Source organism: Girardinichthys multiradiatus, chromosome 12 (assembly GCF_021462225.1).
Source record: "Girardinichthys multiradiatus isolate DD_20200921_A chromosome 12, DD_fGirMul_XY1, whole genome shotgun sequence".
NCBI classification, from domain to species: domain Eukaryota; kingdom Metazoa; phylum Chordata; class Actinopteri; order Cyprinodontiformes; family Goodeidae; genus Girardinichthys; species Girardinichthys multiradiatus.
The window spans coordinates 50,693,877-50,712,195 of NC_061805.1; the positions used below are offsets into that span (position 1 = coordinate 50,693,877).

Sequence of the window (18,319 nt, forward strand, 5' to 3'; positions counted from 1 at the left end):
TTGATTCAGATGATTAGGTTCATAGCTCATTTAGAGACCCTTTTAATGATATGCTAATTTTGTGAGATAGGAATTTTGGGTTTTCATGAGCTGTATGCCAAAATCATCCGTATTAAGACAATAAAAGACCTGAAATATTTCAGTTAGTGTGCAATGAATCTAAAATATATGAATGTTAAATTTTCATCATTACATTATGGAAAATAATGAACTTTATCACAATATGCTAATATTTTGAGAAGGACCTGTATTTCTACCAATGAAATTCCCACCAGATGTGGACCACAGCCCCAGTTGCCCACCCAGACATAGAAATCAAAGCAAATTAGTCCATCAACGAAGGTATGGGTATTCCTTGGATGGCCAGGGAAGTAAGTAAGAAATGTGGTAAACACTTTATGAGATCTCTGGTATGGTGAACTAGTCAGACTTTTCCTACAGATTTTAAAGTTCTGGGGGTCCTTTCTATGCAGTCTGATTTTCAGTTCTTTCCACAGATTAACTGGATACCAGTCAGGTGAATGACTGGGCCATTCTAGCCGTTTCTTTTCTCTCTCTGAAACCAGTGAAGAGTTGTCTTGGCTGTGTGTTTGGGACCATTGTCCTGATTGGAAATCCACACTCCTTTCAGCTCCAGATTAATCCAGAACGTCCCGGTACATTTCTCCATTCATCCTACCCTTAGTTCAGCACCATCCGCTGTAAGAAAGCCCCAGCATGATGTTCCCACCTGCAGGGTTGGTGCTTTGGGGGTGATGTGCAGAACCATTCTTCCTCCAAACACGGCGAGCGTCCTCTTGGGAAAAACTGAACCTACTATTTCGAAGTCTTTCAGAGTGCTTTCCAAACGCTTCTTGGCTCTGAAACAATTCTCATTTTTCATTTGATACCTCTGTAAGAAAAACCCTAAAACAACAATGTTAATAGCACCCATAAGTCTGCTAGTGACTCTGTCCTGCAAAGAGCAAACAAAGGGGCTCTGGGACTTTGGTACGTTTTACGGGAAAACAACAACTGTGCAGATTTAATGATAGAAATAGCTCTATCCACGAAAGAAACAAAGAACTGAGCAAGGTTCACTTTCTATGGAAAACAAAGAACACGTAGTTAGTTGCAGCAATAGGTGTGTTAGTGACCCCATCAGGAAAAGGACACATCTATACGCAGAAGCTGGTGAAAATGAAAGAAAAAGCAGTTAACTGAGAAGGCTCCATCCTTTAAAGGCGATCTGTTCACTGTTGTTTCGCTGTGAATGATAAAAAATCCTGTTTTTCATGAATGAAAACTGGTTTTAAAACTTCATACTGACAGATGAGTCAGGAGGTAAAACTAAGTGCTTTCTGGTGTGATTTTTGGGTCATTCTCTTCTTGTCATTTATTTTATTTCAGGCTCATTGTTCTCAATGTTGAGCTGTTAAAATCATTTCTAACAGATTAAACATCCTCTGAAAGTTCTGGGTTAACAATGAAGGCCTCAGATTCATAAACATATAAGATAAAAACTAAAATATGAACCTAAATTTTAGAGCGATAAATTAAAGCAGAGAATGTGTTAAAACAATCAACTGCAGGGATTAGAACCATTTAGACAGAAGCAGAACCTCTCCTGACCAAAGCTGGATCTAATGAAACTTTAGTGACAGATAAAACTGTTAACATTCCTGTTATAAGAACAGAGTAAAAATGTCACTGAAAATGAAACTCAGACTCCAGATAAAAGTCCAGAAATAAAAGTTTATTTCAGTTTGTCTGAACCCCTCCAGAACCGCTTCAATAAAGCAGGTGTGGGTCTCTGTACATGCTGGTTGAAGAGAATAACCTGACCTCAGATCAGTGACCAGACATTCACAGATGTTGAGTCTCCCTTCATTCATCATGGTTCAGTTTTTTTTGCATTGATGAACATCTGAGATTCTGATAACCGTCCATCAGAACTCTGTCCGTTGACAGGTAAGGGAGGCAGAGCTCAGGTGGCCTCCTGCCTGTCGTCCTGAAGAAGATCATAAACAATGATGGTTCAGGTCAAACATCCTGCAGGTTAAAAAAATACCCAACAAACAGCGACGTGGAGAACCGTTCAGGCAGCGAAGGCTGGAGATGATCCAGGCAGCAAGAAAGTTCTGGTTTTTATCAACAGGAAGTTGGTTTTGTTTTCCAGATGTTAGTCAACCAAATATCTTCAACATTAAAAGCAATGGATCATCAGTTGGAGTTTTTCTGCAAGTATCTGAGACCCTTTGATACCAAATTACACGTAAAAAAACCACCAAAATCAGGAGAAACGTCTTAGATGCTTCTGGTCTGAGGAGTGAATTCATGTAAAACATTTTCTTCCCATTCAGCTGTTCCTGTTTTATCATGTTGCTCAGGTTCAGATGGACTGTAGCTTTCAAACATCTGGACCAGCTGCAGACTCGGAGCATCATCCTGAAGGATATTAGGCTGGAAAACGCAGCCAACCTGCACATCAACAACCTTTAACTCAGTTAAACTCAGTTAACTCAGGAATGTCAACAGTCCAGATTCTACTGATGTAAACATGCATCCAAAACCAAACCAACGTGGTCCAGTTTGTGCCAAAGCTGGAAACCAGAGACATGTGGTTTACTCTGAGATACGGGAATCGCTGCCCTGACGGACATTTTTAGCGCTACTATATAATCTGAATAGTATTTTCTCTTGGGGGGAACATTCCTGGTTTTCATTCAGATGTTCTCTTGGAAGCACCTTCATCAGAGGGCGTAGATCTGTGAAAACAGATCTGAAAAATCAAGGCCAAGCTCCCCAGAAATCTCAGTAATGTTCCCGGCAGTAAAGGTCAGCAGAACGGCTGCTTGGGATGTGGCTCAGACCTTTAACATGTTCTGCATTTTTACATGAAAACCAACTTGATGGAGACCATTTGGTAACCTCTGTGCCAAGCAGGACCTCTAAACTGATCACCCAAAGCCAGAACTTTAAACAATCCAAGTTTTCCTGGTAAGGCTTTCTTCTGGCTGCTTCCCATCATTCCAGCCCCAGTGGAACATAAACGGTGCGTATAAGCATCAGATTACGGCCTCAGTCTTCTGCTTCAGAGCCTGGAGATGGTAGATGTTCATCAACAGAGAACTTCAGACCTTCTTCTCTCACTTCAAACTTCATGCTGATAAAAGGTGTAGAAGGTGCTCGTTTAAACCTCCCCGTCAACTACCGTCTACCTCATGCCAAAAATACTGCATAGATAATAAAGAAATAAAAACACGTGGAATATAATGTAAACAATTTAAATACTTATAAAATATATACAGTGTTGTTTTTAACGTATTTGTTGTGCTGGTGCACGTTTAACATGTGCATGATTAAAAGATTTCATTTTAAATCGTTACACGGTGTGCATAAACATAAATACTTCATCTCGAGTGGAGATCAGGCGACAGTAACGGAGAACGAAAGAAACAAAGAACGGTTCAGACAAATGTTGACCAGCGAAACAAAAAATGAAGAAAAGATCACGATGCTGAGAATCATTCAGACTCACCTCAACAACAGGTAGATCTGAAAAAATTGTTTGTGTGAAACATTTAAAGGTTCAACATTTGAGGCAAAGAACATGAGAAACCTTAAAACAGGGAACCGAGACCCAAAACTGAAGAAAACTGTCTGAAATAAGCTCCAGAATAGTCAAGAATACTATTCCACTCACAAGGAATCCATTTTTACTCTAGTGCTGGAAAAGAATATTTTACAAATTAGAAGTGAAGAGTTCTAAGATTTCATGATTTATTTTGTGGCGTTCCTCAAGGCTCCATTCTGGTGCCACTTTTATTCAACATCTACATGCTCTGCCTAGCTATGATTATTACAGTATCTCTTACTGTATGTGACTGTATGGCTCCTGTCCCAATCGCAGGTCCAAAGGGCCCAACAGTCACTGACAGCGCCACCAGTATCAGTGAGAGGATGCAGAAAATCCAGAGGTTATCGTTAGGAAAGTTACAGATCAGGACTTAGACCAGGGTTTCTGGTAGTTTCAGTGAGAAATGTAAAAGTTTTCTTCAGCGCTAGTGGCCTTTATTTCTTAAAAGAAAACTGAACCGGCCGTCTAACCTGCGACAGCTGCGTCGCAGAGGACTGAAGCCTCTGAAAATGGGTTGCGTGTTTTACACTTGTACCACCGCCACGCCCCAGTGAGTCAAATTTAAGACTTTTTAAGATCATGACATCTTAATTTTTAACTCAACATAAATTAAAAAAATATATAACTTAGGCCCTTGTATAGAGAGGCTTCTGCCCCCGACGCGGCTGTCCTCTGGTTCGGGTCCCGGCCTCGGGGACCTGCTGCATGTCTTCCCCTCTTCACACCATTTCCTGTCTGCCTAACGTCAAAGAAAAATGGCAAAATAAAGACGACTAGTTTATTGAATACACTGTTTGCCAACAACTGATTCATCTGTCATTCTTCTGTGAAAACGGCCGGGTGTCTGGCACCAGGAAGTCTGATGCTCTGCATTGTGGGTTGTGTAGTTTTGAACGCGTTTTAAACGGTTTCAAGTCTAAAACCGGGGTGTAATGGATTAAAAGTGAAATTTTAACAACCAGAGACAGTTTGTTACTAGTTCAGCCCACAAGGATCTCATAGGACTTCCAGAACTATCCGTTTCTGGGCCAAGCCCGCCTGACCACCACCAGGGTTGGTCAGGACTCTGGATCCTAGTTAAACAGTTTTAACAATCTTACTGATCTATAAGGCACTGAAAGGTCCTGGTCCAAATCCATCTTAGAGTTACTATCAGGTAAGAACCATGTAGAACCTCAGGTCAGAGACATGTTTAGACAATGCTCCAAGGACCAGAACTGAATCCAGACCTCTGAAAACCTGACATGTTCAGAACCGCTTGGCATCTTTCACTCAGAACTGAAAACAAAGACCCAAATCTTTGGACTGATAAATCCTAAATGAAATTCTTTGGACCAGCTGAACTGAAGAACCTGAAGCTCATTCTGGAGCATTGGGTTGGAGCTCCTCAGCATTGTTCTTCAATGATTACTAAATGAGGTGAATGTGGAAAATGTAACATGTTGGAAAGCTGAGGAACTGGACCTAAACACTCAGGAGATCCGTTTATCATCAGCTACACAGAAAGAAAATGAATGTTTCGTTCATAATGAATTAATTAACTTGATATTTTATCATGAAAAACTAAACTGACCTCACAGAGATGTTTGATAGAACATCTAGCAGCACGGTTCTCATGTTCTCTGCCTTCTCTGTTTTGTGCTCTCTGGGGGTCAGACGTTGCTGACCTTGCTCTTGCCCTTGGCTCCACCCCCTGCGCCACCTTTGCTGTCAGACTTCCTGCCAGGTGAGTTCTGATAGGTGGACTGTTTACCAGCGGAGCCTGCCTGACCACTGTTACTGCTGCTGTTGTTGCTGTGGTTGGAGTTTCCGCTCAGCGTCTCCATGATGGACCGAAACGTCCCGAACGGCCTCTTGCTCTCTGAGCTTCCTGTTGGAGTTCTCTCCTTCCCTTGAGGCCCTTTGCTGGGTTCAGGCTCCTGATTGGAGCTCCTGTGGACCTGCTCATCGAAGGTGACCCTCAGTTTGAGGTTTTGTGAGGTCTTCCTGCGAGACGACGGGGACTTCAGGGCGCTCTTGGGGCTGGTTGCAGCTTTGTGGCCGTCGGCAGGAGTCTCTGGAGTTTTGTTATCCGTAGCCTCGGGGTCACTGGATGTGGGGGAGGGGTTGTAACCGATGCTGTCCACAGACTTCGACCCGCTGAGAGAAAAGGCCAGCTTCCTCTCAGCTGAGGAGGATGAAGCAGGGAGGTGCTTCTTCATTACATGATGGAGGTGGTTTGAGACCGGTTCGTCCTCTGTGATTGGCAGGTGGGACGGCCTATCGGGTCGCAGAGTGCTCGGGGGCGGGGCTCCTGGATTTTTCCCATCATCTGGTGGATAACTCTCCGAATCAGACTCACTCAGCGAGCGTTGCATGATCTGTTTGAGTCTTGCTAGTTTGAGCTCTCTCCTCTCCAGCAGCCCTGTTCTATGGCTCCCAGGGGCCCCGGGGCCCTCTCTGCTCAAACTGGCCCCAGGCTGAAGTCTCTCTCTGGGACCGATGCCGTCAGATGCATCTTTTCCCAGCTGTCGCAGCACGGAGTCAGGACCCACACCCGCCTGGCGGACCAGCCAGTGTCCGTCTCCAGGAGTCCCCTCCGCTGTCAGCATCATCTCTGGACACGCCTCCAAGGGCTGATGGGAACTGGAGTCCAGAGAGGGAGAAAGAAATTCATACATGTCTGATTACCTCCTATAACGTCTACTGCATCCATCTATCCACCTCAATCATCTTCCTGACGGCTGTGGAGGAAAAAACTGAGCTGCAAACAAATCAAGACCACAAATCACTTCCAAACCTTTTCCACCTTTAATGTGACGAACATCCTGTTCAATTCACTGAACAACAAACATCTGTTGGAGGGAAAAGGGTTAATAACCTGGTTGCTAAAGTGTGCTCAATTCAAACCTTTGTAGAAGCAGCTTTTGGTCTACCTGGATCTACCTGGGTTTCATAAACCTGAAAATTCAGCTCAGCAGGATCTTCTAGACGTTTGCCTCTTTAAGTTAAAGCCATAGAGAGGTTACAAAGGAAGAAGACGAGCTCATCTTTTAACCAGTATCACGGAGGAAAAATACCACAGTGCAAACAGAAGCTGGACCTTTTGGGCCACAAGTACAAAAACACTTCATCACAAGAAGAACATCACTGCCACAGTTAGACACGGTGGTGGGAGTATCATGTTCTGGGGTTACCTTTCTTCAGATAGAGTGCAGGATCCTGTCAAGGTGCATGAAGTTGCACACATCTTCAAACATGGGTCAGTTCTGATGTCTGCAGGAACACTGAACATGAATCCGATTTTTTTATGCATCACAGTGGGTCCAAATCAGCTGAACCTGACCAGAACTCACCTGAAGATGACTGTGAACAACAGATGTCTTCAGAGAGCAGGTCCTAGCCAACAAGACTTAATGCTGACACTGAATCACATAGTAGTTCAAAGGTCATCACACTTATACAACCAGGTCATTGTTGCTTTTTACCGTGTCTCTTGTTGACGTGTTTGTTTTTAAATTGAACAGAAATTGTCAGATTGAAAGGTGGAAAAAGTTTCATCATGGTCTCATCTTTTACATCAGAGTGTGCACTCTTTCAAATAAATTTATCCTATCTAACTAACTTGCCATCTATGATGCAGTTTTTGTTGTTACTCCTCCAATCGTTAACCTTTAGTTTAAGACTCTGTTCTAGACCAGGTGTCTCCAGCTGTGGTCCTCAGGAGCTCCTGTCCTGCAACTCACCTGGTGCAGCAGCATCGCTGCTCCAACGCATCTGGTGCAGCAGCATCGCTGCTCCAACGCACCTGGTGCAGCAGCATCGCTGCTCCAACGCACCTGGTGCGGCAGCATCGCTGCTCCAACACATCTGGTGCAGCAGCATCGCTGCTCCAACACATCTGGTGCAGCAGCATCGCTGCTCCAACACACCTGGTGCAGCAGCATCGCTGCTCCAACACATCTGGTGCAGCAGCATCGCTGCTCCAACGCATCTGGTGCAGCAACATCGCTGCTCCAACACACCTGGTGCAGCAGCATCGCTGCTCCAACACATCTGGTGCAGCAGCATCGCTGCTCCAACACACCTGGTGCGGCAGCATCGCTGCTCCAACACATCTGGTGCAGCAGCATCGCTGCTCCAACACATCTGGTGCAGCAGCATCGCTGCTCCAACACACCTGGTGCAGCAGCATCGCTGCTCCAACACATCTGGTGCAGCAGCATCGCTGCTCCAACACACCTGGTGCAGCAGCATCGCTGCTCCAACACATCTGGTGCAGCAGCATCGCTGCTCCAACGCATCTGGTGCAGCAACATCGCTGCTCCAACACACCTGGTGCAGCAGCATCGCTGCTCCAACACATCTGGTGCAGCAGCATCGCTGCTCCAACGCATCTGGTGCAGCAACATCGCTGCTCCAACACACCTGGTGCAGCAGCATCGCTGCTCCAACACATCTGGTGCAGCAGCATCGCTGCTCCAACGCACCTGGTGCAGCAGCATCGCTGCTCCAACACACCTGGTGCGGCAGCATCGCTGCTCCAACACACCTGGTGCAGCAGCATCGCTGCTCCAACGCATCTGGTGCGGCAGCATCGCTGCTCCAACGCACCTGGTGCAGCAGCATCGCTGCTCCAACACATCTGGTGCGGCAGCATCGCTGCTCCAACGCACCTGGTGCAGCAGCATCGCTGCTCCAACGCATCTGGTGCAGCAGCATCGCTGCTCCAACGCACCTGGTGCGGCAGCATCGCTGCTCCAACACACCTGGTGCGGCAGCATCGCTGCTCCAACACACCTGGTGCGGCAGCATCGCTGCTCCAACACACCTGGTGCGGCAGCATCGCTGCTCCAACACACCTGGTGCGGCAGCATCGCTGCTCCAACGCATCTGGTGCGGCAGCATCGCTGCTCCAACACACCTGGTGCAGCAACATCGCTGCTCCAACGCACCTGGTGCGGCAGCATCGCTGCTCCAACACATCTGGTGCAGCAGCATCGCTGCTCCAACACATCTGGTGCAGCAGCATCGCTGCTCCAACACATCTGGTGCAGCAGCATCGCTGCTCCAACACACCTGGTGCAGCAACATCGCTGCTCCAACACACCTGGCGTCATTTATTTCATTCAGTGTTGGACCGATGATGCACCTAAATGTTTGCAGGACAACGGCTCCGAGGACTGCAGTTAGAGACCCGTGTTCACTTTTTTAATGCATTCATCAATGAACGGCTTCGTTTTAAAAGTTTCATTTTATCAAACATCTCCAGGTGCGTCACTGTGGGTGTCCAGGTTTCTGAGTTACCTGGGTGATCTGGAAGGCGTCCCCTCGGCCTTGTTGGGATCCATCAGCCTCTGTAGATGTTTCTGGAGGTTTATCCTCTCTACAGCCTGCCTGCATGACAGCACATATTAGATCGGAGCCTGAAACAACTTCACCTTTGTGCTCAGAGAGCAACACTTTTTTTAAAAACTGAAAACCACTCAGAGATCCAGGAGAGGCAGAGAGGAATCCTGCAGAAAAGATATTTCACCTTGAAATGCTTTGGAAACCACATCCAGAGTGATTTCAGATGTTAACCCAACTTCAATGAAAAACTGAAGGAATGATTCAGGCTTTAAAAACAATTAATCACCAAGAAGGAAGAGTCTGGAATTTGGTGATCATGCAGACCAGTGATGTGAAGGTAAGTGATTTAAGTTTCAAGAAGCTGCCACGTCAGCCAGCAGAGGACATAATGGCTGGAGCGGAAGACAGTCCAAGGTCGCCTGAACTATCAACACGTTCAGTTTCAGTTCAGTTCTGGGGATTCACCTTTTTTGTCAGTGATCATCTGTTTTTAACAGAAACATTTTTGTTTATTTTTGAATCTCGACATATTGGCTAATGCCTCAAAATGTCAGAGTAGGAGACTGGATGTCATCCACACTCACACTGAACGGAGGTGCACCACAAGGCTGAGTCCTCAGACCATCACTCTTCCCTCATCTCCATTTCTGAGGAGGCTGAAGAAGTCTAATCTCCTCTCACAGCTTCTTCTGAACATCTACAGGAGAACAACTGAGAGCATTCTGTACTACAGTCTGGTTTGTCAGCTGCACTGCTGACAACAGGAAAGACTTGGTCCATGTGACAAAAATGGCACAGAGGATTGTTGGGATTCAGCTTCCCAGTTTGGACCCAATCGATGACGGCTGGATAAAAATAAAAACACAGTTAAAACCCGACTCACCCCATTGGGGAAATGGTAACCGACAGTCACAGCAGGTATAAACAGACTCCAGAACAGCTTCTGCTGCAGAGCTGTCACCTCCATCCTCTGCTGCCCTCATCCCACCCTCCTCCTCTCTAGCACAGACTGTTAGAATCTGTGTCATATTTTTACGCTAGTTTGATAGCTGTGCTCGGGTTTGTTTGGCTTGGTTTGCTGTTAACTGCTGGGGTTACCAGGCACGGTTCGCTCCATTATATTGACAATTAATCTGATCTGATTTATAAAAACAAGGTTTGGGGTTTTGGACCGCTGCTCAGATAAAAACATTAAAACGACTCAGACTTTGATTCCATACAAGAATCCGGTGATGATTTGAATACTAATCCGCTCCACCAGAGATTTATTTACTGATCTTAATTTTCTGAAAGGTAAACTTACTCATTGAGCTGTTTGGTGAGTTTAACGACCTGTGAGGCCAGCGACATGCAGGTCTCCACCACCACCAGGTAGCGGGCACAGGTGGTGTGGCCCTGCCGCTCCGCACTCTGGGAGGGCCGCTCTCCCTGCTGGTTCTGGATCGTTACGTTGGAGCCGTACTCCACCAGAGTCTGGACACAGAAGTTCAGGAGCTCAGATTTCACACCATGCAGGTTTGAAGAAGGAAAACTACCAGCTTAGTTTCTTCTTTGAACAGTTGGATGTTTCTCCTCCATTATCAGACAAGCCCACCAGCGTGCGCCTCAGCATCAGGTTACCTGTATACAGGTGAGGTGTCCGTACTGAGCCGCAACGTGGACAGCTGTGTTTCCGTTCTGGTCCACTTCATCCAGGGAGATGGCCTGTTCCTGCATGAACTGAAGCAACCACAGCAGGACCTTCTCCTGCACAGAAGCACACAGAAAACAACTAACTACCCTGTTTCCAGGCCTGTTGGACCTGGACGTGGATTTTAGACGCAATGAATTAAAAAGGTTTTATGTGAAGCAACACATGCATTACATCCTAAGGCCACAGGGTGGCAGTAACGTACCAAACAGCAGGAAAATGCCACAGAGAGCAGCTGCTTCACATCTAACCAGCTCTGATAAAAGATCTGCAGCTACTGGTGCCACAGGAGACATGTGGGCCATCAGAAAGTTCTGGAGTTCTTTAGCGGTTATTTGAGCGTAAAAGGATTTGTGTATGAATGATCTCTGGGTTTACTGAAGGAAACTGGTGAACTGATGGTTCACCAGTTTCTATGAGTTATCAGCAGGAGCATTCATTATTTGCCTGATCTGTAAGAGGTGAAACAAAACTGTTTTTTACATGACGACCTTGAACTGAGCACGGTATTGCTGTAAGTATGGCTGAAAATCTGCATTAAAAACTGAAGAAATATGTAAATTAGAGCAGTTTTATGTATTCAGCCATGAGAAAAACATGACATAATAATGATCTACTGTATTTCATAGAAAGATTGATTAATGATCCAGAAGTAGTTCATGTTGGTGAACTGAACAAAGAACGGTTCTGGTTGAAGGGGAACTGGCAAAAAGCAGGTTCAGTTGTTTTTCATGTCGGAGCCGTTTTCTGCTCATTGACCTGTAGGAAACGTGTCAGGAATGACATCAGCAGGTTTATCGAGAGGTTCTGAGATGTTCCAGCACCTGCTGAAGTTTTCCTGGACCTGAACAGTCAGCTGCAGGTGAGTGCTGGTGATACCTGTCCGTAGCGAGCAGCATAGTGGATCAAACTGGGATGTTCTCTGGTGCAGCTCAGCTCAGCTATGGCCTCCGTCTCACTCACCATCCACCTCACAGACTCCAGATGGCCGTTCTGAAACACACACACATTTTTATGACTTAGAGCCATGTTCTGCAGACTGACACCAACTCCTGAACATGCTGCCATAAACAGTTCAACGCTCACAACCACAAACTCTCACTTTCTGACACATTTTAAAAGGAATCAGCTGGTAGCAAATCTGTCATCCTGTTAATCGGAGCGAAAAAACGAGCATAATAATAATCATCTTTATTGGTCATTGCACATGTACATTACAACGAAATTTGTCCTCTGCATTTAACCCATCCCTTATAGGGAGCAGAGGGCTGCCATTGTGCGGCGCCCGGGGAGCATTCTGGGGCTAAGGGTCTTGTTCAGGGACCCAGAGTGGTAATCTGTGGCCCCTTATGTCCCCTCTGGAACACAAACCTCCTGTTCTAACCACTAGACCACCACTCCCACATCCCCAGCATCTTGTTGATAAGAGCCAATCAGGACAGAGAACACAGCTGCTCAGCTTGTCTGCAGATAACACGCTTCCCATCTGGCAGCCAATCAGAAGCCACTGAGCAGTTTTGGCTGAACTCACTTCCTCTCTCTGATTGTAGGAACAACAAAGCTGCTGTAAATGTTCAGATCATTTTATCTCAGACCTGCATCTTGCTTCCTATGAGCTCACAGCAGCATGTTTTTGGAGCCGTTTTCCCGCCTGCAGAGGAAATGAAGCTACTGTTGGACATTTTAAACTAGACAGAAGAACTGATGACAAACCAGAAAAATCAGAAATGAGTCTTTTGGTTGAGATTAGGCTGTTCAGGGAATGGGTGGGTTCTGGAAATGATTTAAGTGTTTTTAAGGTTTTAAAAATGCTTTAAACAGCTCTCCTAATGTATCAGTAGATAATAAACAATCAATGAATAAACTTTCTCCAGATTGATTTCAATCTAACCACAAGTGAATAAAACACTCACCAGATTCCACTCGGTTTATTAATAATGTCTTCATACAGTGGCAGCAACATGTTGATCAACAGCAGGTTTTATCAGAGTGAGATCCTCTGTAACGCAGGAGTTTTATTGGTTTGCTGCTTCGGATCATTTTAGATGTGTTATAACACAACGCCAAGGTGGAAAGAAACCAGCAATGACCTTACAGAAGCAACTGTTGCTGCCCATCAACCTGGGAAGGATTATAATGTCCAAACTATCTGAACAGGAAGATTATTCCCAAACAGAAAACATCTCCCACAGTTGCCAATTTTCCCAGGAGGGAACATCCCAGCAGATTCAACCTAAGGTCAGAGCGTGAAGCTTAGAGAAACGACCAAAAACCCAAGAAATCTATCTCAGACTCTACAGGCCTCAGTTAGCAGGTTAAAGGTTAAAGGCCACTAACAGGACAATTAGAAAAACACTGAACCAGTATGGCTGCTTGGAAGGGCAGAAGGAGAAAGTCTTTGAAAGAAACGAGGTCCTTTGGACAGATGAGACCAACATGGAGATGTTTGGTCATAAAGCACAAACACCTTATACCAACTGTCAAGCACAGTGGTGGGGGGTTGATGACCTGTTCTGGACCTGGGAGTGGACCATGAAACCAAATGGGAGGACATCAGTCTGACCGCTGAAGCCTGACCAAACTGGGTCATCAACAGGACCACTGATCCCAAACACAGCAGCTAATCTACAATGGATCGCATCAAAAGAAAGAATCACAACGTGTCAATGGCCCAGTCAAAGTCCAGACCAGATTGCAATATTATTGTGGGACCTTAAGAGAATTGCGCAGAAATAAATGTCTGCAAACCTCAAGGAACTGTAGCAGCGCTGGAAAGGAGAGTGGATCTAAATTCTTCCACAAACACACAAACGGACCTTGACCCCCAGCCCAGCGGGGGTGAGCTGCTGGTTGTTGCGCTCGTTGAGGCCGTCCTCCCCCATCAGGGAGGTGAGATGCTGCAGACAGTCAGCGTGACCCTGAGAGGCGGCCACATGCAGCAGGTTGTTCCCGTCCTCGTCTCTGATCAGTTCCAGGTTGTCAGCTGCAAGGTGAGGCTGCAGGAGGAGGAGGAGCAACATATTCAAATGATTCATTTTTCTCATGTTGCTTTCAAATAAAATAAAGATTATATTAAAAAAAGGATTGAAACATCACAGAATTATTCATTTATTAATAAAAGGAAAATCTATAAAACATTAAGGAACCTAAAGTGGAGCAGTTGGTGAAACAGAGGAGGGTCCACCAGGAATGAGAGACAGGTCATCAGAACCATACTTCACACCCACCAGCAGGGAGATCTGTCCCTCTCTGACGATGTTGATGATGTTCTGGTTCTTCTTCGTCTCCTCGTCCACTTCTCCACCTGCTCCTCCAAACCCCCTTAAGCTGACTCCTCCTGCTCCAGGAGCCCAGGGTTTGGAGGTGTCCTGCTTGCCCACGTTGCACCCTGCTAGGGGGAACGTCAGCCCCCCCGGAGGGTCCGCACCCAACCTCTGGCTCTGGGAGTCGGGGAAAACGCGTGCCGACAGGAGCTTGTCTGGAAGTAGAGGCATCAAGTCATCACATCTCATCTAGATGTTGGAACAAGAAAACCTTTTATACATTTTACCTGCATCAGAGAAGGAGGAGAGGGAGGAGGAGCAGCTGAGGAGGCCTGAGGAGGGAAGCTCTGGCTGGTAACCTCCTCCACCTGGGGAGCGGGGGAGGTGATGGAGGTCTGGATCCATTGACTTCGACTTCCTCAGGTCCGACCACTTCACCGGAGAAAGAACACAGTACTACACGAAGACAACCAAACCCAGGGAATGCTTCAAAATTCCAGCCAGAAAACCAGAGCGGTTTCATCTATTTATGAGCAAAGATGTTTTTCCTTTTCTAGAAAAGTCGCTCCTTCCTTAAAACTGGACCAGAAAGGAAAGGTCGGACATTTAAATTCATCTACAATCATTAAATGAACCGTTTCCTCCTCTGAGGGCAGAGAAGATGCCTTTAAAAAGCTCAGCAGACACCTGGAGCATGGAGGAAAATCCCTTCAATTTGGATAAACATCTGCAGGAAAAAGCTGGTATGAATTATGGAGGCCTCCATCTCTTCTTGAGATCCCACAGGAACCTCCCCCCTCACATGCTGGGAACTCAGTTTAAACCAAGGCTGGTTGTAAAGCACCGCTCACCTGTCATCAAACACTGCAGACATGTCCAGGAGCAGAACATACTTTAGAACCTGTCAATAAAAGCCCAGACATAAACGTGAAGGTTGAGGTGGACTCACCGGGGTCTGTGAGCTGCTGCTGCCCAGGCTCAGAGGTTCGTTGTGGGACAGAGTGGAGTTCTTCAGCCCTCCTCCTCGGTTCCTCTCCAGAGTTCCTCCTCCAACGTTACTCCCCATCACCGAGCGTCTGTCGTGGGGGACTCGAGGCAGCGTGGACATCTGCTGACTGGACTTGATATAAGGCACATCCAGGATCTCATCCATGTCCAGATCGTAGTGTTCCAGCTCCCCAAACAGAGCCTGAGGGTTGTTCCCTCCTACCACGCTGCTCCCCAGGCCCTTCGTCCTCCCGCCAAACCCGTCAGACGACATGGAGGCGTTGTTCTGTTTCTCAGAGCTGGACTCGTCTTTATTGACCTCATTCTGCTCGCCCAGAACCAGCCCCGGGTTCTGGCCCTTCCCGTCGGAGTCAGAGTCTGTGGTTTCTGGTTGGTGTTTAAGAGGGGATACCCTCTTCACTGGACGGAACTTACTGTGGACCTCAGCGAGGCCCGTGGGTTTGATTCCTCCACCGCTGTGGGAGGGAACTCCACGACTCCAGTTGATGGCTGGAGCTGCAGGAGGAGAAAATCATCTTCTTTAGACTTTCCTTGAAAGCAGCCAGACTTCCTGGTAAACTTTTAAAGTGGTTTTAATCTCATACTACTCTCCAATTCTGCATTATTTGCTGTTATTTCAGCTTTTAACTTTGTTCTCTCTTTTCTCTTCCTAGAAGCTACACCTGGCCTGACTCTGTGTCTACCTGTGACACCTTTCTGGAGAGAGGAATCGTCCGAGCTTCTGCTGGCAACAACTTCATGCTCACCTTCTACAGATGATCCACATAGCCCTGTCTTTCAGTGTTTAACCCTTTCTCTCTCCTAGACATGGCTACTGACTGAGCTTCTACTGTAACTAACTCTATGTTCTCTCTTTCAGACTCTAACCTTGAAAACTGGCTCAGAGTTTATCTGTTCTTTCTTTCTAGGTGAAACGACTAAAGGAGCTACATCCATTAACATTTACTTTTCCTTCCCATAGAAAGTACTCCTGGATCAGTGCTTCTTTGTTCTCTTTGTGTCTCTGCTCTGTTCTCTCAAACCTCCAGTCGGTCGTGGCAGATGGCCGCTCACACTGAGCCTGGTTCTGGTTCTGCTGGAGGTTTCTTCCTGTTAAAAGGGAGTTTTTCCTCTCCACTGTCGCTACATGCATGCTCAGTATGAGGGATTGCTGCAAAGTCAACACCAGTGACTGTCCACTGTCTCTACATGCTCATCCAGGAGGAGTGAATGCTGCAAGTCACTGACTGGATGCAATCTGCTGGGTTTCCTTAGACAGAAAAACTTTTTATCTAATTTAAATAAATAACTGAATCTGACTGCACTGTTCAATAATTAGGATTAATAGGAATGTATGAACCTGACTGTTGTGAAGAACCTTGAGACGACATGTTGTGAATTGGCGCTGTATGAATGAAACTGAACTGAATCGTTTTCATCAATACTTCTCTAGATTTAGAACTTTTTTAGGACTTTGGCTGCTGTTCCAATCATTGACGTTCTAGTTCTACGAGCCATAAATACACACATCCTCACATGGATGAAGGTTGTCTCTTCAAATCTGCTGTTTAAAAACATAAAAACCAAAATGAAGCAAATAAACTGTTCATCAATCTGACGGAGAACATCTCTGAAGCTTCATCTGTTCTTTAAAGATGCCCAGGGTGTGGAACCGGACTTACCGGACTCTAGTTGGTGGGGACCAGAATATCAATGAAATAAACAGAAGGAGGGGGGATAAAATCTATGCTTTGGACTCAGACTCCACTGACAAGCGTTAAAACTGTTTAACACAGGAGGAGGAACTCCAAAGAGATGGTGCTCAGGTTAATCGGTCTGTCCAAGTGCCTAAAAGTCCAAATCTGAGTTGGTTCTTTGCTAAATGATAGGCGATAACTGCTACAACTAGTTTATCCCTTCTGTTTAGGAGGCCTATGATTCCAGGGTCAAGGGTCAGCTACGGGGCAGAAAATGAGTGAAAAGCAGCCAAGTCCAAAGAAAATGTTTAGAAAGACTTCCAGAAAGGTGGAGAAGTTTGGATCAGAACCAGGTTCAATGATCCCAACAGTATAGCTCGTTAAAAGGAACAAAATGAAGAGATGTGTGATGATTGTGGTGAAGTCATTTCATCTCTGTTGCTCACCTGGTCTCTCCTCTGCCGGGCCATCGCTCCTTCTGGACAGTTCTGGGATGTTCTTCAGAGATGTGACAGAATACTGGAACCAAAGGAAAAAGCAGCAGTGAATGTTTGCCACAGACGGCCAGTTCTATTGAAACATTCCCTGTCTGCACCAGCATGTTGGTATGAGTTATGGTTATAATCAGTCTGACAGAGAGAGGAATCCCAATCATTGTGGTTTTAGTATAACAAGGACCATCAGTGGGAACCTTTGTGAGGTTCCTTGTTGTAAATAAGCTCCGTTTAACTAAATAATCTGAACTGAAACTATCTGTGTAGTTATGCTGCTATAGACTTAGGCTGCTGGAGGACATAATGACCACTTTCACCCTCTTTGCTACATTCTCACACTACTCTCCAATTTTGCATTATTTGCTGTTATTTCAGCTTTTAACTTTGTTCTCTCTTTTCTCTTCCTAGAAGCTACACCTGGCCTGACTCTGTGTCTACCTGTGACACCTTTCTGGAGAGGGGCATCGTCCAAGCTTCTGCTGGCAACAACTTAATGCTCACCCTCTACAGATGATCCACATAGCCCTGTCTTTTAGTGTTTAACCCTTTCTCTCTCCTAGACATGGCTACTGACTGAGCTTCTACTGTGACTAACTCTATGTTCTCTCTTTCAGACTCTAACCTTGAAAACTGGATCAGAGTTTATCTGTTCTTTCTTTCTAGATGAAACGACTAAAGGAGCTACATCCATTAACATTTACTTTTCCTTCCCATAGAAAGTACTCCTGGATCAGTGCTTCTTTGTTCTCTTTGTGTCTCTGCTCTGTTCTCTCAAACCCCTAGTCAGTCGTGGCAGATGGCCGCTCACACTGAGCCTGGTTCTGGTTCTGCTGGAGGTTTCTTCCTGTTAAAAGGGAGTTTTTCCTCTCCACTGTCGCTACATGCATGCTCAGTATGAGGGATTGCTGCAAAGTCAACACCAGTCACTGTCCACTGTCTCTACATGCTCATCCAGGAGGAGTGAATGCTGCAAGTCACTGACTGGATGCAATCTGCTGGGTTTCCTTAGATAGAAAAACTTTTTATCCAATTTGAATAAATAACTGAATCTGACTGAACTGTTCAATGGTTAGTTATTAATTGGAATGTATGAACCTGACTTTGTGAAGAACCTTGAGACGACATGTTGTGAATTGGCGCTATATAAATAAACTGAATTGAATTGAGTCCAAACGTGCATGAAACGGATCTGAGGTCATCAACGTGGCCTGAGAACGTATTCAACCACAAAACCCGAT

General features: G+C 45.8%; 1 protein-coding gene across 9 annotated transcripts in view; it reads right to left on the reverse strand.

The window, feature by feature from the left end:
- Positions 1-18,319, reverse strand: part of LOC124877874 (synuclein, alpha interacting protein) — a 34,235-nt gene that overhangs the window by 4,881 nt on the left and 11,035 nt on the right. The window contains exons 3-13 of one of the 9 annotated variants that reach the window (XR_007040621.1): positions 17,034-17,106; positions 14,853-15,406; positions 14,191-14,359; positions 13,868-14,118; positions 13,457-13,636; positions 11,520-11,633; positions 10,571-10,696; positions 10,254-10,423; positions 8,906-8,995; positions 5,193-6,244; positions 1,715-1,990 (exon numbers count right to left, since the gene is read on the reverse strand). Coding sequence is in view for 4 of the 9 variants with exons in the window: in XM_047381475.1 (XP_047237431.1) it covers positions 3,186-3,215; positions 5,287-6,244; positions 8,906-8,995; positions 10,254-10,423; positions 10,571-10,696; positions 11,520-11,633; positions 13,457-13,636; positions 13,868-14,118; positions 14,191-14,359; positions 14,853-15,406; positions 17,034-17,106 (2,715 nt within the window). In the remaining 5 variants the exon portion in view is untranslated. Of the gene's footprint in view, positions 1-1,714; positions 4,359-5,192; positions 6,245-8,905; positions 8,996-10,253; positions 10,424-10,570; positions 10,697-11,519; positions 11,634-13,456; positions 13,637-13,867; positions 14,119-14,190; positions 14,360-14,852; positions 15,407-17,033; positions 17,107-18,319 lie in introns of those variants that run through there. The other 8 variants (XR_007040620.1, XR_007040619.1, XR_007040618.1 and 5 more) reach the window with 8 other exon arrangements.